Below are 23,236 nucleotides of genomic sequence, written 5' to 3'. Positions count from 1 at the left end.
TTGTTGTAAAACCTGTGACTGGACAGAGCCTGGCTGTCGCTCAGTCCATCGTCGTTTTATGTTCATTTCTGGTGACCAGCCAATCAAAATGAAGGCATGGGTAAGAGGAGCCTACCACCCTTGGTCAAATGGAACCAGGGGGTATATTCAGTGAGGTGTAACGTCTACAACAGGGGTACTCCAGTACTATTTGAGGCGGTCCGGTCACACATTTCTTACGTGGCAAAGGTCCGAATGGATATTGTCAGTTAAACCCCACCTCGCAACCCATGACATCAAACTGTTCACACCCCTTTTGTTGGCGTAGAGAACATTTTGCAGTTTTAAAACTAATTTCTTTGAATTCTACACATTCTGCCATGTCTTGTGTGTTCATATGATACCAGAGTTTAGAATCCTGACTGAGTTCCGTATTGACCACGTTCTGGGTCCGGATCCGACCCACGGTCTACCAGTTGAGTATGGGGGGAGGAGGGGGGGGCTAGAATGTCACAGGTAGAAATACTATATAATACATATAGAGCTGACCCGATTACCTGTTTTTCCTCACTAGTGTATGTTCTACACAATCCATTTCTATCTGATATCTCATCATGGACAAGGGTGTCTGGTATCACAGAGCCTGGAAGGTGGAATTGCATTATACCAACGGTGGGCGTTCCAGGTTGTATTTTTTTTTGCAGTTGCCCTGTGCATCTCAGAAGATTGTTATATATATTGTTGTTCTGCAACTACAAAGAAGATGACCTGGCACCATTTGGCAGTAGGAGCAGGGGGTTGACTAGATATGCACTTGGTTCAAAGACATTTAAGGCAATTGTCTGTTTTATATGGAGTTCCGCCTAATTTCATGATTGGTGCCAGCTAAAATGGTCATTACAGATTTGAGGCTCTCATTCCCCAGGCAGTAATAGACTGGAGGAGGTTACCCTCCTGGACAGGCCCCCCTCCTGGACAGGCCCCCCTCCTGGACAGGCCACCCTCCTGGACAGGCCCCTGACGGCAGCAGGAATAGACTGGAGGAGGTTACACCCTCCTGGACAGGCCCCTGACGGCAGCAGTAATAGACTGGAGGAGGTTACCCTCCTGGACAGGCCCCTGACGGCAGCAGGAATAGACTGGAGGAGGTTACACCCTCCTGGACAGGCCCCTGACGGCAGCAGGAATAGACTGGAGGAGGTTACACCCTCCTGGACAGGCCCCTTAGTTTGATCTACACCACAGGAGGTTGGTGACACCTTAATTGGGGCTGGAGCGGAATCAGATCTGGGCTCTAACACCTTAATTGGGGCTGGAGCGGAATCAGATCTGGGCTCTAACAAGCTATTTTTGCTTTTCATATTTGATGTTATAGCCCATTCTATATTCAAGTTGATATTATGAGCCGTCCTCCCCTCAGCAGCCTCCACTGATCGACAGATGTTTCTGTTGACGGGAAAAGGATATTCAAAAGGCAACCCCCTGCTTCTCTGTAACAGCCGTGCGTTAGTTGGGGTGAGTGTTTACAGTAAGCTCCAGACTAATGGTATGGACTAGACCAGGGTTTCCCAAACTCGGTCCTGGGGTCCGTCTTGGGTGTACGTTTTGTTTTTTGCCCAAACACTACAGAGCTGGTTAAAATATTCAGAGCTTGAGGAGTTGGTTATTTGAATCAGCTGTGTAGTGCTAGGGCAGAAAACTAAACATGCACAGCGAGCAGCCCAGAACTGAGTTTGGGAAACCTTGGACTATACCATATATTATTATTATTATTACCACCAGTGACCTGTTTACATTTTTTCATTATTTTTTATTGAGGCATGACCGTCACAATGGGTATAGATTTGAGTGTATTCACCCATGACCGTCACAATGGGTATAGATTTGAGTGTATTCACCCGTGACCGTCACAATGGGTATAGATTTGAGTGTATTCACCCGTGACCGTCACAATGGGTATAGATTTGAGTGTATTGACCCGTGACGTCACAATGGGTATAGATTTGAGTGTATTCACCTGTGACATCACAATGGGTATAGATTTGAGTGTATTCACCTGTGACATCACAATGGGTATAGATTTGAGTGTATTCACCTGTGACATCACAATGGGTATAGATTTGAGTGTATTCACCCGTGACCGTCACAATGGGTATAGATTTGAGTGTATTCACCTGTGACATCACAATGGGTATAGATTTGAGTGTATTCACCTGTGACATCACAATGGGTATAGATTTGAGTGTATTCACCTGTGACATCACAATGGGTATAGATTTGAGTGTATTCACCTGTGACATCACAATGGGTATAGATTTGAGTGTATTCACCTGTGACATCACAATGGGTATAGATTTGAGTGTATTCACCCATGACGTCACGTGGCCCAGTCTGACCCTGGATGTCCCACCTAGTGATGAATAAAGCCTAAAGAATAACTATCCTAATGACCCATGAAAATCAAAAATACAATTATTTATTATAGGCTCCAAATAAAAGTATTGGATTTGTGTCAATAAAGATTGAAATCCTTCACTGTGGTTGCGCACTGTTAAGTTGAAGGAACAAATCCTAATGGTCTGTATGATGAGGGTTGTGTTTACACAGGCAGCCCAATTAGGATATTTTTTCCCAGTAATTGGCCTTTTTTTGTTGAATCACATCAGGTCTTTTCACAGATCTTTTTCAGATCTGATCTCATTGGTCCAAATGTGCTACTATGGCTGCCTGGGGAAAGGCAGACATAGTAGCACATTACATAACAGCACATTAGTGGTAATAACATGGTAACAGTTATATTAACAATGAAAAGCTAAAATAACACAATGACTGGGTGGTGCCAGATTATTATTCTGATGATTTATTGAACACATTTGTAGGATTTATAAAAAACATTCCCACATAATTGAAATTAAGTACATTAGACTTCATTTTTCCCCCCCATCTGGAAAGTGAACTTTTGAAAGGCACTCAGAGCCACAACATTCCTAATCCCAATCATCTTCAACAAGAGAAAACAACCTGATTTCAATGTATTTCCAGATGGTTGCTTTCAAGTAGTCTGGATAAACTACAAAAATGGCTCATTGGCAGAAATGACCTGTCTCGATTCTTAATTCTCACCCCTATCAAAGTAACAATCTATTAGGAACACAATTGGGTAGTTAATATCAATAATCATGAGAATACAGCATATTTAACATACAAATGTTTCATTTCATATTGTCCCACAGGCGTTGTTCATTTGTCTAACAAACAGAAGGGGAATGTAGGCTATGGCCCAATTATCTCTCCTTCCTCTTGAAGTGTGCATTTAACTTCCCTTCACAGACTTAAAGGAAGTGACTAGTATACACAATATGGTGGCCACTCCCACTAGCCCCATGCCTCTGCCAATCGAATGCTTTTAGATTTGTGGGCAGGAGTGAACACGCGCACACTTCAGGAGAAAGGAAATATTAGGATGCCCCGATAGAGAGAACTTCAATCAGCCTCAAAGTCATTAGCTGTAATCCTGTTGGTCCAACTGCACAGAACCCATCGGGGCTAGCCGTAGCAGTGTGTTGTTTAACTGGAGTCAGGTTTAGGAGAGATTGTTCGCAGCGAAAAACCGCAGTACTGACTGACGAGGGTGATCATCACCAGTGGTGCCAAAGAGCTCTCATGCAACTCTGTCAATAACACCACTGGGTAATGTATAGTTTACAGAAGGAGAAAACTCAATCACACAGTCGGCATCAATTCATAATATAATCTCTGGTTCAAGATCAGTCTGATGGAAGATGACAGAAATCACTCAAATTACAAAATGAAAGAACAAGGAGGGAATGCAAAAGGTACTCCGGCATGCCCTAGCAACAGAACAGAAGGATCCGTAAGGTACTCTGGCATGCCCTAGCAACAGAACAGAAGGATCCGTAAGGTACTCTGGCATGCCCTAGCAACAGAACAGAAGGATCCGTAAGGTACTCTGGCATGACCTAGCAACAGAACAGAAGGATCCGTAAGGTACTCTGGCATGCCCTAGCAACAGAACAGAAGGATCCGTAAGGTACTCTGGCATGCCCTAGCAACAGAACAGAAGGATCCGTAAGGTACTCTGGCATGCCCTAGCAACAGAACAGAAGGATCCGTAAGGTACTCTGGCATGCCCTAGCAACAGAACTGCATGTTGATCTCATTTGAGGGTCCCAGGTGAAATAGAGCAGATTAACCAGCGGGTCTGTGGGGACTTGAATCCCTGTGTGTCTCTGGCTCTGTATAGTATTTTACTGCGGGTCTCCCTCTTTAGTGTCGATCCCTATCCAGTTGGCCAGGTGACCTTCAACGACCTCCGACCTTCCACCTCCTGCCCTCAGCCCCAGTTATAGAAGTAGATCTTCTGCCAGATGGGTAGGTAATCCATTAGAGGGCCTGGAAGGACAAGTGGAGGACAAAGTTAAGCCAAGCAGGACAAGATGCAGACTGGCAGAACTTGGAAGCCACACTGCATGTCAGCAGACAGTGGACCACCAACAAAAAGGTAAACAATGGATCAAATACTTGGTTTCTATAAAAGTAAACACTTACGAGCAACCAGCCCGATGCCAGGAACGTAGTCTGCCAGAAATCGGAGTAGGAACAGGATTTTTGTCCTACGTTAAACGAAAGGTTTAAAAATCTGCACACATATGCCAGAAAATATGCCATGTTCCAATGGTCATTATGGTAAAGAATTTCTCTAGCCAGAGAATCTGTTGTAGTTCTGATTCTACTTACTCAGAGAATGTGTTGTAGTTCTGATTCTACTTACTCAGAGAATCTGTTGTAGTTCTGATTCTACTTACTCAGAGAATGTGTTGTAGTTCTGATTCTACTTACTCTGAGATTCTGTTGTAGTTCTGATTCTACTTACTCAGAATGTGTTGTAGATCTGATTCTACTTACTCAGAGAATGTGTTGTAGTTCTGATTCTACTTACTCAGAGAATGTGTTGTAGAAAGGGGACCGGAGCAGGTAGTACAGAAGCAGAAAGGCTCTCCTCCTCAGCTCCGCCCTCTCCCGCCGGTTCAGAGATTTAGTGTCACTCATCAAACCAAAACTGGGGAGAGAACAGACCAGGGGATCCCTCTTTATCTCACTCATGTTTCAGTGCCTCCTTCATGACACTGATTTTACATGGCCTGTATAGGAGAGTATGTGTACGGCTATTATGTTTTAATAGTGGTACACATTTCATGTGTCCAGTCAGTGTGTGTATTTATTTTGTGATTCCTCTTAACACATTTGAGTGTAAAGAGAAGAGAGCATGGTTACCTGGTCATCTCCATGGCTCCAGAGATGAGCCACGGTTTCCAGGAGCCCCTCCCACACATTCCCAGGCAGAGCACTGTGTTTGGGAGCAGCGTTGAGGAAAAACACACACACTCTCTGAAGTAACACATTCCAAAGTATAGACTGACTAGAGTAAGAATGAGAGATCCTTGAGGTCGCAGTTTTATTTACCATTGATTAGGTCAAATACTAGTATACTGTACATACAGTGCAGTATTCCACTAGTAAGGGACGTGCTGTTAAGATGAACAGAATGCTTCTAGGCCATACAGAGTTATGATATGGAATCATGCAACCATTTTAACCAATGTACTTTATACCTGCCATACCAGACCATCATCTATAAAGGCAGTAATCATGTGATGGCATTGTGCATGTTTCTTTCTCTGGTGTCTCTATGGCAGAGTCCCAGAGTAGGAAGGATACGGTGTACCAGTGGGCGTCCGATGTACATGGACTCTGCTATGGTCTCCTGGACCCCCAGGGCAGTGGGACTAGAGAACAGATCCTCCTCCACACCACACCTCTTCTCCCTACTGGGGGCTCCCCACAGACGAGCCTGCAGAGAGGGGGCTGAGAGAGAGAGGCAAGGGACAGATAGTAAATTCCTGATAAATAGTTTTGGCACTGTCCTGAATGCAAGCATTGATATGGAACATGTGTAGTGTGTGTGGTCTTACCACTGCCCAACGGCCTCATCACCCTCCCTGACCGCTGTCCCACGAAGGAGGTGTCATCCTGGTGGTCATCATGGTCCTCATCTGTAAGGAGGGAGAGGTACAGAAATATATTTAGTTCCAGGTTGTCTAGATTGTGAACTCTGCAGTATATGGTCCGGTCCTGGTGCGACCCAGGACATTGGCTCATTGGTTATAGCCAATGAGATAGTGGAACAAGAAGCAGACACAAAACTGCCCCAAAGTTGTTTTGAATCAAATTAACAAAGAGTCATGTTTAAGTTGTATTGTTCGGATAAAGTGGTATCTGCCAGACACCCTGCATAAAAAAAAAAAATTAGTTAAACATAAAATATGTCCGACGTGTAAACTCCTGACTTCTGTTACCGTTGCCTCCCTGTGCCTCCCTGTCCAGTGGGGTAATAGGAGGGGAAGTCTGCATGCCAGATTTGTACCAGAACAGCAGTAGGAAGCGCAGGATGGCTCTGGACAGGGAGAAGAAGAACAGAGAGAGGGGGGGGGGTGAGGTGGAAGGAGGGAAATGGAAAGTAACACCATGCAACATAACATCCCAGTAACCATGACGTTTTTCAACAATCAGAGAGACAATCTACAGGCTGACATTGGCCCTTACTAATCCACGTATCAATGCATATCTCATTGGCCTTTACTAATTCACGTATCAATGCATATCTCATTGTCCCTTACTAATCCACGTATCAATGCATATCTCATTGGCCCTTACTAATCCACGTATCAATGCATATCTCATAACTGTTTGGTCTACTTTGCACATTATACAGCATTTTGTAGAGCGATCAAAAGGGATCAAGTGAAAGCGTTGGTTAGGTATTACTCCATGAGGGGCTCCTTCTTTCCTTACTTAGTGATCTGGATGAGCACTATGACCAGCCAGCGACCTCCCTCCCCCCACAGCTTGGTGGCCCCCATCTCCAGGAACACCTCCATGTACTCCACCACTGACAGCCAGGTGAGAAGCCTCTGCTGAGAGAGAGACTGAACAAACACAACCGCGTGCACGCACACACACACACGCACACACACAGGGTCAGGGATTTCACAGTCCGTTCCGATAGCACATTCACTTCCCTGTTTCAGAGCGTTTTCTTCCATTTTGTGCCCAATGAACACGACCCAGCACATATTTAGACTATTGTGGACCTCACCATGGGTAAGGTTAGACTATTGTGGACCTCACCATGGGTAAGGTTAGACTATTGTGGACCTCACCACGGGCAAGGTTAGACTATTGTGGACCTCACCACGGGCAAGGTTAGACTATTGTGGACCTCACCACGGGCAAGGTTAGACTATTGTGGACCTCACCACGGGTAAGGTTAGACTATTGTGGACCTCACCACGGGTAAGGTTAGACTATTGTGGACCTCACCACGGGTAAGGTTAGACTATTGTGGACCTCACCACGGGTAAGGTTAGACTATTGTGGACCTCACCATGGGTAAGGTTAGACTATTGTGGACCTCACCATGGGTAAGGTTAGACTATTGTGGACCTCACCATGGGTAAGGTTAGACTATTGTGGACCTCACCATGGGTAAGGTTAGACTATTGTGGACCTCACCATGGGTAAGGTTAGACTATTGTGGACCTCACCATGGGTAAGGTTAGACTATTGTGGACCTCACCATGGGTAAGGTTAGACTATTGTGGACCTCACCATGGGTAAGGTTAGACTATTGTGGACCTCACCATGGGTAAGGTTAGACTATTGTGGACCTCACCATGGGTAAGGTTAGACTATTGTGGACCTCACCATGGGTAAGGTTAGACTATTGTGGACCTCACCATGGGTAAGGTTAGACTATTGTGGACCTCACCATGGGTAAGGTTAGACTATTGTGGACCTCACCACGGGTAAGGTTAGACTATTGTGGACCTCACCACGGGTAAGGTTAGACTATTGTGGACCTCACCACGGGCAAGGTTAGACTATTGTGGACCTCACCACGGGCAAGGTTAGACTATTGTGGACCTCACCACGGGCAAGGTTAGACTATTGTGGACCTCACCACGGGTAAGGTTAGACTATTGTGGACCTCACCACGGGTAAGGTTAGACTATTGTGGACCTCACCATGGGTAAGGTTAGACTATTGTGGACCTCACCATGGGTAAGGTTAGACTATTGTGGACCTCACCATGGGTAAGGTTAGACTATTGTGGACCTCACCATGGGTAAGGTTAGACTATTGTGGACCTCACCATGGGTAAGGTTAGACTATTGTGGACCTCACCACGGGCAAGGTTAGACTATTGTGGACCTCACCACGGGTAAGGTTAGACTATTGTGGACCTCACCACGGGTAAGGTTAGACTATTGTGGACCTCACCATGGGTAAGGTTAGACTATTGTGGACCTCACCATGGGTAAGGTTAGACTATTGTGATTGACCTGGTGGAGCTGGACCTCACCATGGGTAGGGTGCGACACAGCCCTTTGCGCAGAATGCCATCATTAAGCAGCACCAGCAGGTTGGAGGCAGAGTACACTGAAAAACACAACAACAACAAACTGACCCACCAGTTGAAGTTCCTGAATGCTTTGGATTCATGGTGAGGGGTTATACTGCAGCCAATAAAACGTTAACTGTGAGGTAAAGGGAGGTCCTAACCTACCCAATTCAGAGATTTCGTGGGAGTCAGTAAATCGCCCTGTGAAATAGACAAAAACACTTGAGAACTGACGGTATGTCAAACTGTTGTAATGTTGTTTAAACAGAGAACGAATCAAAGAACTTAGCTAAATATTTCTGATAATAATTACATTTCATAAGGTGGAGTTATGCCTGCCATGGGCCATCCCAGGCTCTACACAGGCCTACAGCCAATGCACTCTTTAGGCATACTGACAACAACATGTAACAAATAGTTCCATTTAAAGTTTGCACTCTGGATAATGTTCTGCACCAGATGCATAGCAGTGACTTTTTCTGAATTCGAGAATAACATTAATTTGTTGTCATGATCAAACAGGAGATTGTAGTGGTGAGAGGGACATCAGGCTATGCATGGTACATGTTTTGGGAAGAGTTGTAACGTTAGGCAATTAACTTGGCAAGTTGGATACATTTCAGAGGACCTATGCCGCGTTCAGAACAACTGGGAACTCGGGAAATCTCCGACTTCCGAGCGTTCAAGATAACTGGGAATTCGGAAGATGTTTTTTTTTTTTAAACGGTCATCCAACTCGGAAACTCGGGCCTCTTTCTAGAGCGCCGACTCTCCGACCAGAAGATCACTGACGTCATGATTCCCAGTTGTTTTTGAACGCGGCAAGCCACCCGCTTTGGCTTTCACTTTTAAACTCACCTGAAATGAGGTACGACAGCGTTCTTACGGTGCTCTCCAGTTGTCCAGTCCTTGCAGGGTTCTTCGTGACGTACTCCCGATACCGCTCGTAGAGCCTGGTCAGTTTCTCAGTGTACAGTTTAGACATTGCACTAAACTGCTAAAGCAAAACATTTACTGAAACGATCACCTACACATTCTACAACACTTCCGCAGTCTGCTTCCTGTGACGAGGAACACTCTTTTCACGCCACTTCGATCCAGCTACGACCGGAAGTGACTTTTTCGTAACACGTTATAATTAACGTAGCAGGTTATGAGACTGTGGTTAATGTTAGGAAAGGGGTTAGGGCAAATATGTGTATAACATTGCTATATCTGTGGTTAGGGTTGGCGAAAACACTCTCCTAACCTGCTACGATAACCACTTCCGGTCATAGCTGTATCGAAGTGGCGTGAAAAGAGTGTGTCACTCACGGCGTCCCTTCCTGTGAGCGAGAAATTTGACTGCACAGGGCGCTGAAGGCAAACATTTGGGGTGTGTTCGAGCAGTAAGCCTTGCGAAGCCGACTGTAGACTAAAGTCGGCGAGTGAAGTCATGGAGGCGCGTTTGCGACAGCCACCAGTCGGACACTGTAGTGGTTTTCCAACAGCAAGGCTCAGATCAACATGGTAGTGTCAACATAGCTGCTATTGTTTATAAACGTTTTACTGTATACATTTCTAAATAAACCTTTGTATACCTTCATGTCACACACTACAATTAATTGGTTAGAGAGAAGTCTCATATAACTTTCATTTTATATTCCTTGTAGCTTTAGAATCGCGGTAAAGTTGTTTCCTGTTTCTGTCAAGTGTTTGGCCAAGTTCGCGTGGGTCAAACCAAACACCCCAATGATTGGTTGACACAGTGCCTCCCACAATGCAGGTGATGGCTGCATGGTGCAGTTGGTGAGAAGTAACTGCAGCGACTTCATAAAAAAACGGCCTGACCTTTGATCACATGTTTTTTTTTTTTTAAGTTCATGCAGTCCACATGTAGTTGCAAATTAGTAAAATGTGTATACACAATGCAACACACTGAAAGACGGTGGCCAACATTGGTAAATATCTTGACAAAAGTGATCTGCATGTTTTAAAGAGACAGGCACAGGGTACATTAAAGACCGGCTGAGGTCTCATGGAATTTAAACTTGAATGATGGGAGGTTCTTTTTTTACTAAGAAATGTAAACGTTCGTTTCAGAAGTCTGACATTTTGGCTTAAGCTACAATACCCATGTCTATTTGGAGACCTAGAAACATTCCTCCCAGGTGGGCTTCAAGTCATTAAGAGAATGAGGGTCTAACATGTCATATATATATATATATATATATATATATATATATATATATATATATATCAGCCTTGTGTCTTCATTATAATAAAGATGATAAAATATGTCATGTTTTGCTGTATCAACATATCAACCGATTTAAAATGGTTGGTATTTTGTGAGGCCCCCAAAAGGCTCTGACTGCATGTTGTGGCTATGGATTTGGGTACGTAGACCGGCGAGCCACTGCGCCCCTCATGATGAGTTCAGATTTGTTGTGGCCCCCATCAAAGTATACCTGGTCTAGCTCGTCCCCTCACACATCCTGTGTAGGTCACTGTGACCCAGAGAGCCCAGCAGGCCTTCACACCCGGCCCAGGACCCCGCTAACCATTCACTGGAATCATTCACAGAAGTAAGTCAATGTTCCCTTTTTCAGCACAGCATGTTTTATTGTGACCGAATACATGTAGAAAATCTTTACTGACTGAGGTTGTATATCCTGAGCGGTATTTGTTAGATTGTCAGAGTAACTATGTTTGGGAAAGAAGCAATATTGTTAACTTAGCCTACAATAGTCATCCTCAACAATTATGAACTTTAACCAACTCAACACTTGTCACATGTAAGCCTACCCATACAATGACTACCTAGTAGGACATTGAAATCTAGTAGTCACGCCACTTGTGGTTGTGTAAAGTGGGAGGACTCTCATGTGAAGGGTTAGCTGGGTTTCAGCAATTAACTTCTGTTTGAGAAGTCAGAATGAAAGTCCACTACTGAAACTAGAGGAAAATAAACAAATTAAGGAAAAGTACAGAGCAAGGTCCCCAACTGAAACAACTGGTTATTTTTTTAAATTAAGAATGTAATATATTTGAAAAATATGCCAATTAATTAAACTTCGATGAGTGCATCATGAATAAGAAGGTCTATTATCTATGGTATTTGTCCTTTATCCCAACCCCTTGACACGCACACACACACACACACGTGGAGGTTGTAGGAATAGCACAGGGTCAACGCCCCTGGAGCATTTAAGGGGTTAAGTGCCTTGCTCAAGTGCACAACAGCAGGAGATCATGAGAGCTTTTATTTTGAAGCCTGAAAACAGGAAGTTCAGTTTGTGCTGCCAGCAAACATATTACATCCTGTGAAGATCAAAGTACAAGAACATAGGGAAATATTATGCGTGAGAAATCTTTCCTAAAGTTAATGCTTAGGAATTGCATTGTTGAATGAACGCTGGAGTTTGAGCGTCACTTTTCTATTGCGGTGGTGCGCTCATAGTGTGAAATCAACATCTGCATCGGTAGTAACGGCAGGAACACTTTTGACGGATGTATTATGCATTTATAAGAATTTCGTCTTCAGATAAACAAAGGTAAATGCATTTAATCTCAATACTTGACAGCGACAGTGTCGGCACTATATTGTCTTATGCCGTTGTTTGTTATTTCATCATTTATGTCTCCTTGTTCCAGGTTTTCCAGGAGTCTATTATATGCCAGAAGGTGGAGCGAATTGGGTTTAGGCTACACTAAGAATGTCAGGAGTTAAATCCGACTCAACCGCCGCGGTTACAGATTTACCTAAAGGCGCAAAGATGCAGAGAGTAATTTACGTTACTTACCTCATAGCTGCTCTGGATATTACATGGATGTTTTTACAGTTTTCCATTACTCCTGTAAGTATTTGTGTTTCAATGTCTATTCTATTCTAGTACCCACTTGTGGTGTTTTTTGTTATATGATTAGCCTAGAAAGAAAACGATGCAGTTTATTTTAATACTTTCGATATCAGAATGGCTACAAAAAGTAGGCTGTGTGCTATTCATTAATTTTCTGTTATTCAAATATATTATAGATATTTGCTAATAGGTGGAACAATTATAAATGGCCTTGGGATTGTTGACATATTTGACATCGGCCAACATCTAAAAGGATTGAGAAAAATGTTGGCCTTACCTGGGCCTTCTTAAGGGCACTATCGTTTTTGATAGATTGTTGTGACAATGCACTTTGAAAACAGTATACACACAGTGCATTCGGAAAGTATTCAGACCCCTTCACTTTTTCCACATTTTGTTACGTTACAGCCTGATTCTAAAATGGATTCAATATTTTTTTATTCTCATCAATCTACACACAATAACCCATAATGACAAAATGAAAACAGGTTTTTAGACATTTTTGCAAATGTATTAAAAACTCATACCTTATTTACATAAGTATTCAGACCCTTTGCTATGAGACTCGAAATTGAGCTCAGGTGCATCCTGTTTCCATTGATCATCCTTGAGCTGTTGAAGTCTACAACTTCATTGGAGTCCACCTGTGGTAAATTCAATTGTTTGGACATGATTTGGAAAGGCACACACCTGTCTATATAAGGTCCCACAGTTGAAAGTGCATGTCAGAGCAAAAACCAAGCCATGAGGTCGAGGGAATTGTCTGTAGAGCACCGAGACAGGATTGTGTCGAGGCACAGATCTGGGGAAGGGAAATAAAGGTCCCCAAGAACACAATGGCCTCCATCATTCTTAAATGGAAGAAGTTTGGAACCACCAAGACTCTTCCTAGAGCTGGCCGCCCGGCCAAACTGAGCAATCGGGTGAGAAGGGCCTTGGTCAGGGAGGTGACCAAGAACCCAATGGTCACTCTGACAGAGCTCCAGAGTTTGTGGAGATGGGAGAACCTTCCAGAAGGACAACTATCTCTGCAGCACTCCACCAATTAGGCCTTTATGGTACAGTGGCCAGACGGAAGCCACTCCTCAGTAAAAGGCACATGACAGCCCGCTTGGAGTTTGCCAAAAGGCACCTAAAGACTCTCAGACCATGAGAAACAAGATTATTTGGTCTGATGAAACCAAGATTGAACTTTTTGGCCTGAATGCTAAGCGTCACGTCTGGAGGAAACCTGGTACCATCCCTACGGTGAAGCATGGTGGTGGCAGCATCATGCTGTGGGGATGTTTTTCAGTGGCAGGGATTGATAGACTAGTCAGGATCGAGGGAAAGATGAACGGAGCAAAGTACAGAGAGATCCTTGATGAAAAAAAATTAAAAAAAATAACATCAATTTTAGAATAAGTCTGTAACGTAACAAAATGTGGAAAAAGTCAAGGGGTCTGAATACTTTCCGAATGCACTGTACCTATGACAATCTAATATTATTTAATTAATTATCATAATAACACAAATGTATATGAATTTAAGTTAGTGACCTCTCTCCATTCAGTATTTGGCAAAGAAGCTGGGATTTGACACCCTATGGATTGGCTATTTGCAAACCATGGTTGGTGTTGTCCAATTGTTGGGAGGCCCGATATTTGGAAGGTGAGCAAAACTCTGTTGAATTAAATACATAATCGGTTCCATAACCAACCAGAGTCTGCAGCTTCAATCTCCAACCCTGGTCAACGATGTACCATTTGCTGCTGGCAAATTGAGCTTTAAAGTGCCGTCACTTAAATCTAATTGAGTTATGGTTCAATGACTTAGGGCAACGAACCATACAGAGAGGGGTTATCAGACCTGAGTCCAGACACAAGATCGCAGCTGTTATGTGTTGGTTGGCAGATGTCGATATAGATCAGTGTTATGTTTCTGTTGTCGGTAGGTTTGCAGACCTTTTTGGGGCCAGGGCAGCATTGTGTCTATCCTGTGCTGCCTCTGTGGTCTACTATGGGTTACTAGCGATAGCCGACAGTCCTCTCATGCTCTTCATCCACAAACTCCCCGCTGTCTTGATGCATGGCTTGCCTGGTAAGTGCTACACTGCCTGTTATTTATTTAACCTTTACTTTAGCAGGGAGTCCCATTGAGACCAAGGTCTCTTTTTCAAAGGAGCCTTGCAAGACAAGATCAGAAGAAATTACACAATCCTGGTTAGAGACACAGATACTACCTGTTGTTCCCTTCATACTCAAACTCCCAGATAAGTCCCCAGTGTACGTACCGTGCCTAGGATCTACTGTACTAGACAGCCCTCTAACAGATCCTATAGGATCTACTGTACTAGACAGCCCTCTAACAGATCCTATAGGACCTCCTGTACTAGACAGCCCTCTAACAGATCCTATAGGATCTACTGTACTAGACAGCCCTCTAACAGATCCTATAGGATCTACTGTACTAGACAGCCCTCTAACAGATCCTATAGGATCTACTGTACTAGACAGCCCTCTAACAGATCCTATAGGATCTACTGTACTAGACAGCCCTCTAACAGATCCTATAGGATCTACTGTACTAGACAGCCCTCTAACAGATCCTATAGGATCTACTGTACTAGACAGCCCTCTAACAGATCCTATAGGACCTCCTGTACTAGACAGCCCTCTAACAGATCCTATAGGATCTACTGTACTAGACAGCCCTCTAACAGATCCTATAGGATCTACTGTACTAGACAGCCCTCTAACAGATCCTATAGGATCTACTGTACTAGACAGCCCTCTAACAGATCCTATAGGACCTACTGTACTAGACAGCCCTCTAACAGATCCTATAGGACCTCCTGTACTAGACAGCCCTCTAACAGATCCTATAGGATCTACTGTACTAGACAGCCCTCTAACAGATCCTATAGGATCTACTGTACTAGACAGCCCTCTAACAGATCCTATAGGATCTACTGTACTAGACAGCCCTCTAACATATCCTATAGGATCTACTGTACTAGACAGCCCTCTAACAGATCCTATAGGATCTACTGTACTAGACAGCCCTCTAACAGATCCTATAGGATCTACTGTACTAGACAGCCCTCTAACAGATCCTATAGGATCTACTGTACTAGACAGCCCTCTAACAGATCCTATAGGATCTACTGTACTAGACAGCCCTCTAACAGATCCTATAGGATATACTGTACTAGACAGCCCTCTAACAGATCCTATAGGATCTACTGTACTAGACAGCCCTCTAACAGATCCTATAGGATCTACTGTACTAGACAGCCCTCTAACAGATCCTATAGGATCTACTGTACTAGACAGCCCTCTAACAGATCCTATAGGATCTACTGTACTAGACAGCCCTCTAACAGATCCTATAGGATCTACTGTACTAGACAGCCCTCTAACAGATCCTATAGGATCTACTGTACTAGACAGCCCTCTAACAGATCCTATAGGACCTCCTGTACTAGACAGCCCTCTAACAGATCCTATAGGATCTACTGTACTAGACAGCCCTCTAACAGATCCTATAGGATCTACTGTACTAGACAGCCCTCTAACAGATCCTATAGGATCTACTGTACTAGACAGCCCTCTAACAGATCCTATAGGATCTACTGTACTAGACAGCCCTCTAACAGATCCTATAGGATCTACTGTACTAGACAGCCCTCTAACAGATCCTATAGGATCTACTGTACTAGACAGCCCTCTAACAGATCCTATAGGATCTACTGTACTAGACAGCCCTCTAACAGATCCTATAGGATCTACTGTACTAGACAGCCCTCTAACAGATCCTATAGGATCTACTGTACGACAGCCCTCTAACAGATCCTATAGGACCTACTGTACTAGACAGCCCTCTAACAGATCCTATAGGATCTACTGTACTAGACAGCCCTCTAACAGATCCTATAGGATCTACTGTACTAGACAGCCCTCTAACAGATCCTATAGGATCTACTGTACTAGACAGCCCTCTAACAGATCCTATAGGATCTACTGTACTAGACAGCCCTCTAACAGATCCTATAGGATCTACTGTACTAGACAGCCCTCTAACAGATCCTATAGGATCTACTGTACTAGACAGCCCTCTAACAGATCCTATAGGATCTACTGTACTAGACAGCCCTCTAACAGATCCTATAGGATTTACTGTACTAGACAGCCCTCTAACAGATCCTATAGGATCTACTGTACTAGACAGCCCTCTAACAGATCCATATGTGTCTCTCTATTCCCCATATGCTCCAGCGTAACTAAAGCGTGAATAGATGTATGTATAAGTCTCACTTGTTGTGGTTCTCTCCTCCTTTCACCAGGAGCCCAGATGGTAGTGGCTGACCTGACAGAACCTGACAAGCGGGCAGATGCCCTTGGCAAGTTGGGCCTATGTTTTGGCATTGGCATGGTTGCCGGCTCCACCTTGGGCGGTACACTCAGCACACGCTATGGGTGAGTGAAGGAACCTCAATGCTCACCGATTCTAGCCCAATCCGAGAGCTCGAATTTAGCAATGTGATATCCCTGATCTGCCTTTCCCAGGGAGACATTTGCGGCTTGTGTAGCTGCTGGTGGGAGCTTCACCAGCTTACTGTTGGTTTTCAAGTTTATCCCCAAACACACTAAAATACAAGCTCCACAGGACAGCACAGACAGTAAGACTCTACACCTAACTCACAACACACTATTCAGTCTCTAAAGGGTGTGGGTGTGTGTGTGTGTGTGTGTGTGTGTGTGTGTGTGTGTGTGTTTGTGCGGTGCACAAAATAACGTTTCTGCTTTGTCTGACACGTATTATGGCCTGTGTGATGTGGGGGACATCATGATGTGTGGTATTTGACATGCGACTTCATATGTGAGTTGCGTGTGACGTGTTGTCCTGGGTTTTGCAGAGAAGAGCAATGCCAAGTCAGTCTTTGACCTGGGAGAGATCACCAGACTGATGAAGTTCCCTGGCGTGGCCAAAACCTTCCTGGTCAAGATCATGTCCGGTTTGCCATCAGGTGGGTGTCCTCCACTATTTGGATTTCTTAGTTTAGACTCATCTGAGGGAGAACTAATCACTTAGCATGAACGTGTCAGTATAGAACTGTAACCAGTGATGTAGTGAAGGGAAAAAGCACTTAACACAGTTCACATACCTATTTTATTTGGAGAATAGCATTTATGCACGCGTTACGCAAACCAATGTTCAGCGTTTAACAATCTTAATAAACCAATGTTCAGCGTTTAACAATCTTAATAAACCAATGTTCAGCGTTTAACAATCTTAATAAACCAATGTTCAGCGTTTAACACGTTATTGTCTTTTTAGTGTGTCTGTGTTTGCATTGAGTCCTTTTTAACAACCTCTAGGGATTCTGTCTCAGGTATCTTTCAGGTCATGTTCTCTGTTATCGCCATGAACTTCTTCCAGCTGGAGCCACAGCAGAATGGATACCTGATGGCCTACTTTGGGATCGTGTCAATGGTATGGAGCAGGGATGCTCACGACACTTACATTAAATCATTTAGCAGCCGCTCTTATCCAGAGACACTTTCATTATATTTAGTCATTTAGCAGCCGCTCTTATCCAGAGACACTTCCATTATATTTAGTCATTTAGCAGCCGCTCTTATCCAGAGACACTTCCATTATATTTAGTCATTTAGCAGCCGCTCTTATCCAGAGACACTTCCATTATATTTAGTCATTTAGCAGACACTCTTATTCAGAGACACTTCCATTATATTTAGTCATTTAGCAGACACTCTTATTCAGAGACACTTCCATTATATTAAATCATTTAGCAGACACTCTTATTCAGAGACACTTCCATTATATTTAGTCATTTAGCAGACACTCTTATCCAGAGACACTTCCATTATATTTAGTCATTTAGCAGACACTCTTATCCAGAGACACTTCCATTATATTTAGTCATTTAGCAGACACTCTTATTCAGAGACACTTCCATTATATTTAGTCATTTAGCAGACACTCTTATCCAGAGACACTTCCATTATATTTAGTCATTTAGCAGACACTCTTATCCAGAGACACTTCCATTATATTTAGTCATTTAGCAGACGCTCTTATCCAGAGACACTTCCATTATATTTAGTCATTTAGCAGACGCTCTTATCCAGAGACACTTCCATTATATTTAGTCATTTAGCAGACACTCTTATCCAGAGACACTTCCATTATATTTAGTCATTTAGCAGCCGCTCTTATCCAGAGACACTTCCATTATATTTAGTCATTTAGCAGACACACTTATCCAGAGACACTTCCATTATATTTAGTCATTTAGCAGACACTCTTATCCAGAGACACTTCCATTATATTTAGTCATTTAGCAGACACTCTTATCCAGAGACACTTCCATTATATTTAGTCATTTAGCAGACACTCTTATTCAGAGACACTTCCATTATATTTAGCAGACACTCTTATCCAGAGCGACTTAGTTAGTGCAGTCATCTTAAGATAGCCAGGTGGGACAACCACATATCAGTCATAGTAAGTAAATCTTTCCTCAGTAAAGTAGTTATCAGCTAAGTCAGTGCTAGTAAGAAAAGGTGAGTGTTAGTTTGTTTCTTTTATACACTCATTGTGCCTCTAGACCCTTTTTATTTTGTAGTATTTTGCCCCGATGATGATAAATGAGCGATGAAGTTGTTTGTGCGTCAGCTTGACTGGCGATCAGTGTTCACCACATTATTTGACCACTATATTCCTGGTTAGGACAACAGGATGTATTTACAGTAATTAAAAGTTTAGATTGGCTAAATTCTCCTGAAATCTCCAGGATATCCAATCCCTTCCCTTGTGGGAACAGAATTTTATAGAGCAACTCTGGTGAGAAATTACCTTCTTTGGTCTCATTTTTCCAGGTCATCCAAGGAGGAGTGATTGGCCGGCTGACAGCAAGGTACTCTGAGAACTCACTGCTTCTCCTCTCCATCGGCATGTCAAGTCTGGTGGGCTTGGCTCAGGTACAGAGGATTCATTTCATCTTGTGATAAATGCAGGGTTGTATATAAATTCATTAGGGCGCACCGCAGCAAAACTAAAGAAAAATAAATAAAAAAATAACAGCACTTGGACAGGTTCACATAGTTCCTCCGTTTCAGTCGTTTTTCCTTCCGTTTGGTGCCTAATGAATATGACCCTGTTGTAAAACCTTTGATCTTGCTCTTAAGGTTAACGGTTTGTTCTCTCCTTGGCAGGCCTTCATGGCTAACGTGTTCCAGTTCTGCATCATCGTCCTCCCCATGATGTTCGCTCTCAGCGTGTTCAACGTCATCACTGACAGCATGCTGACAAAGACTGTGCCTTCCTCAGACACCGGTGAGACAATTAAGAGCTTCGAACACGTATTTTGAGAAATGTGAAGCGGGGCATCAGTTAAACAGTAAATCATTGCCTAACCTAACTTAAAAAAAATAAAAAAAACTTTGCCACCTTCCGAGGGAGAGTCACACTGGTGTTGTCGTAACATTCGAAAAGAAACGGTTGAGCATTTAAGTGCAACTTCTGTCTGTTTGCTCTAGACATTTTTCTGATTGGTTCTCTTCACTCTTCTGCAGGCACGATGCTGGGGCTGTGTGCCTCTGTGCAGTCTCTGCTTCGCACCATCGGGCCCACGATTGGAGGCTTCTTGTACCAGAACTACGGAGTGGCCTCTTTTGGCTTCATCCAGTTTGTTGTGAACATGGTAGTGTTTGTGTTTATGCTTAGGAACATGGACAGCAGCAAAGATGAGCACAAAGAATGACATTCCACGGACTTAAATACAGAGGGCATTTTAAAGTGACCTAAATATAATTTTGTATTATCAGAATTCAATTATATTTGTATACTGAACAAAAATATAAATGCAACATTTTCATAGATTTTACTGAGTTACAGTTCATATAAGGAAATCAGTAAATTGAAATAAATAAATTAGGCCCTAATCTATGGATTTCACATGGCTGGGAATACAGATATGCATCTGTTGGTCACATATACCTTAAAAAAAAAGTAGGGGCGTGGATCAGAAAACCAGTCAGTATCTGGTGTGACCACCATTTGCCTCATGCAGCGTGACACGTCTCCTTCTCATAGAGTTGATCAGGCTGTTGATTGTGGCCTGTGGAATGTTGTCCCACTCCTCTTCAATGGCTGAGTGAAGTTGCTGGATATTGGCGAGAACTGGAACACGTTGTCGTACACGTCGATCCAGAGCATCCCAAACATGCTCAATGGGTGACATGTCTGGTGAGTATGCAGGCCATAGAAGAACTGGGCCATTTTCAGCTTCCAGGAGTTGTGTAGAGATCCTTGTGACATGTGGCCGTGCATTATCATGCTGAAACATGAGGTGATGGCAGCGGATGAATGGCACGACAATGGGCCTCAGGATCTCATCATGGTATATTTGTGCATTTAAATTGCCATCGATAAAATGAAATTAACATGCAATTATCTGGCAACAGCTCTGGTGGACATTCATGCAGTCAGCTTGCCAATTGCACGCTCCCTCAAAACTTGAGACATCTGTGGCATTGTGTTGTGTGACAAAACTGCACATTTTAGAGAGGCTTTTTGTCCCCAGCACAAGGTGCACCTGTGTAATGATCATGCTGTTTAATCAGCTTCTTGATATGCCACACCTGTCAGGTGGATGGATTATCTTGGCAAAGGAGAAATGCTCACAAACAGGGATGTAAACTAATTTGTGAGAAATAAGCTTTTTGTGTGTATGGAACATTTCTGTGATCTTTTATTTCAGCTCATGAAACATGGGACCAACACTTGACATGTTGCGTTTATTTTTGTTCAGTGTATACTGCCGTCAGCTTATATTGTCTTTAAAATGTGAAATATACAGTATATTGTATATTTGAATACTGTACTTGTGATTTGCTGTTCACTAAACAGTAACATTTGCTTACTGGAGATGCCACTTAAATATTAAATCCTTTGTTGATTCTGCAGATGTGATTTTTGTGTTTCTGTTGAACAGAAGGTGTGTGTGGGCAATAAACCCATCTTTTGGTAACTAGTAGATGGTCACTGCTGTAGTTGTTAGCGCTATGGAATCTCAATTTAATATTTGTTCAACCATTTCAAAAACTGAAGATACAAAATACATTTTTGGTTTAAAATCTTTTTTTTTTCTTCTTCAAAGTCTCACATTCCATATTCCTATCAAGATGTCTCATCCCTCTCTGCTATCGATTGTTGTAACAAGCCTAACACCTGCTCAAAGCATGTTATTTTGTCACATAAAAAGACCAAAAAACCCAAGAAGGCCTCTGTAACATATTTTTCTGTAATCATCTCTGCATTGCAATTGTGCATTAATTCAACTTCATCTATCAACGTCACTGTCCTCAGTCATAATATCAGAATACAAAAGGAATGATATGCAGTCACGATGGGGAAGAGGGAAATGAAACCTCAATGGACGGCTGTATGACACGCTGCCAACCAATAACAGCACTGTGAATAGCACTTTGCAGTGGAGAGCCAAAACTAGCATTGTGTGACTAGAGTCAATCTACAGCACATGGAAGCCAAAGCCAACAGGGTTTCAGAGGTCTCATTTCCCCTTTGAATAGACAAACTGTTGCCTACAGGGATAGTTCACCCAAAGGTCATAACGTTTTCAGCTTGCAGGTTGTCTTCGGGCCAGGGAGTGACCACAACTACAAATAGTAGGTTATTATTACTTTGCTAAAGCAACCACAGACTAACATTAGCATCTCTATCGATGACCCCCAGACGTGGTTTTACGCGAAGTTCATTTTGGCACGCAATTTAGTTAAAGCTTAAAACAGGTGAATCTGAGGTTATCAATACCAATATTAGCCAGTGGTAGCTGTAGGAAAGTAACTGAATCCGAACCGTAGTTGCGGTCAATCACAAAATAAGAAATGAATCAATTACTGATTTTGATTGAACCAACCCTTTAAGTGTCCCCATGGAGTGCAGTGCAAAGGAACCCAGGTTTAGTGCCAAGGTTTTACAACACTGGGAGAGTGGATGCACCTCAATAGTCTAATGCGGTTTCATCTCTTCACCTGATAAAGGCGAGGAGACCATTCTTAAGACAATTGAAACACACCCAGTGTCTCTCTGGCCTCAGTGTCACCAATACTCAGTCCCTCCAGGAATTCGCAGTGATTTTTTTTGGTGGTATTTCCTGGAGAAAAAAATGCTTGATTTTGCTGCTGCAAGTCTGGCATTTTGCATGGCAATATACAATGATTTAGTCCAATTTTGTCACGAAAATGCGCTGATGAAGGAAAACGTTTTTTTGGACGTGTGGCTTGATTGAACCCTATTATGTGGTGATGTGAGATGATTGGTTGAAATTGCGAGCACTTTTTGTACTGTGGTGATGGGAAAATGTTATGCGATAATATTCCGATGATTTGACTGCTTTATGCGAACATAATGCAGTGATTGGTCAAATTTGCAAGCCTTCACATAATATGCAGGAAATTGTTGATTTAGCAAGCAAAGAAATTATTGGAGGAACTGAATAACGACATATGAGGACAGAACCGTTGCTATGGGCGGAGGGGCGGAGCAGCGTCCTCCAGTGGCACGTTCAGCAGGACGCAACGTTTTGGAACGTTCAGATAGAAATATGCTATGTGGAACAAACATGCTTCTCTGACGTGTAGATTAAGGAATCACGTCGGCGCCAATAGCGGCATCACTATCTGCAGCGTTCGAGAACGTTTGGCAACTGAACGTGACCCAGGACTCTCAGCAGCCATTCTGATACGCTTGGTGCAGTTTCTCCTGGGCCTCGTAGAGTTTCCGCAGCTTCTTGGCCTGTCCCTTACTGATGTCCTTCCCCTCCACATCAAGCGTAGGGAAACCCTGTTGGAGGAGAACACGGCTGTTAAAACACTTGATATTCAATAAAGCCTTGTAGCCTGAA

The 23,236-nt window shown here is 43.2% G+C and overlaps 3 protein-coding genes across 5 annotated transcripts in view; 1 reads left to right on the top strand and 2 right to left on the bottom strand.

Moving 5' to 3' along the window:
- Positions 1-2,815: 2,815 nt before the first annotated feature.
- Positions 2,816-9,535, bottom strand: LOC311125013 (peroxisomal membrane protein PEX16-like). The gene is made up of 11 exons (XM_084199104.1): positions 9,320-9,535; positions 8,627-8,662; positions 8,423-8,499; positions 6,853-6,986; positions 6,357-6,454; positions 5,973-6,053; positions 5,719-5,865; positions 5,275-5,347; positions 4,940-5,059; positions 4,549-4,613; positions 2,816-4,392 (listed from the first exon to the last, which is right to left on the bottom strand). Exons 1-11 carry the CDS (start codon positions 9,444-9,446, stop codon positions 4,334-4,336), a joined length of 1,017 nt encoding a protein of 338 aa, XP_084055230.1. The 5' UTR covers positions 9,447-9,535; the 3' UTR covers positions 2,816-4,333.
- Positions 9,536-11,744: 2,209 nt separating this feature from the next.
- LOC311125010 (solute carrier family 22 member 18-like) lies at positions 11,745-21,275 on the top strand. The gene is made up of 11 exons (XM_084199101.1): positions 11,745-11,997; positions 12,098-12,300; positions 13,856-13,953; positions 14,237-14,382; positions 16,628-16,760; positions 16,851-16,963; positions 17,201-17,311; positions 17,678-17,778; positions 19,188-19,289; positions 19,524-19,644; positions 19,884-21,275. Exons 2-11 carry the CDS (start codon positions 12,160-12,162, stop codon positions 20,069-20,071), a joined length of 1,254 nt encoding a protein of 417 aa, XP_084055227.1. The 5' UTR covers positions 11,745-11,997; positions 12,098-12,159; the 3' UTR covers positions 20,072-21,275.
- The window catches only part of LOC311125008 (cysteine--tRNA ligase, cytoplasmic-like), a 28,643-nt gene continuing 26,500 nt past the window's right edge, over positions 21,094-23,236 (bottom strand). For all 3 annotated transcript variants that reach the window (XM_084199098.1, XM_084199099.1, XM_084199097.1), the window contains one exon: positions 21,094-23,175. In XM_084199098.1, the coding sequence (XP_084055224.1) occupies positions 23,059-23,175 (117 nt within the window). In that variant the 3' untranslated portion in view covers positions 21,094-23,058. The remainder of the gene's footprint in view (positions 23,176-23,236) is intronic.

The sequence above is a fragment of the Coregonus lavaretus genome (assembly GCF_964263955.1).
Source record: "Coregonus lavaretus genome assembly, contig: HAP1_SCAFFOLD_814, whole genome shotgun sequence".
Lineage (NCBI taxonomy): Eukaryota > Metazoa > Chordata > Actinopteri > Salmoniformes > Salmonidae > Coregonus > Coregonus lavaretus.
Note: the sequence above shows the minus strand (reverse complement) of the source record. Positions and strands in the feature narration are given on the sequence as shown.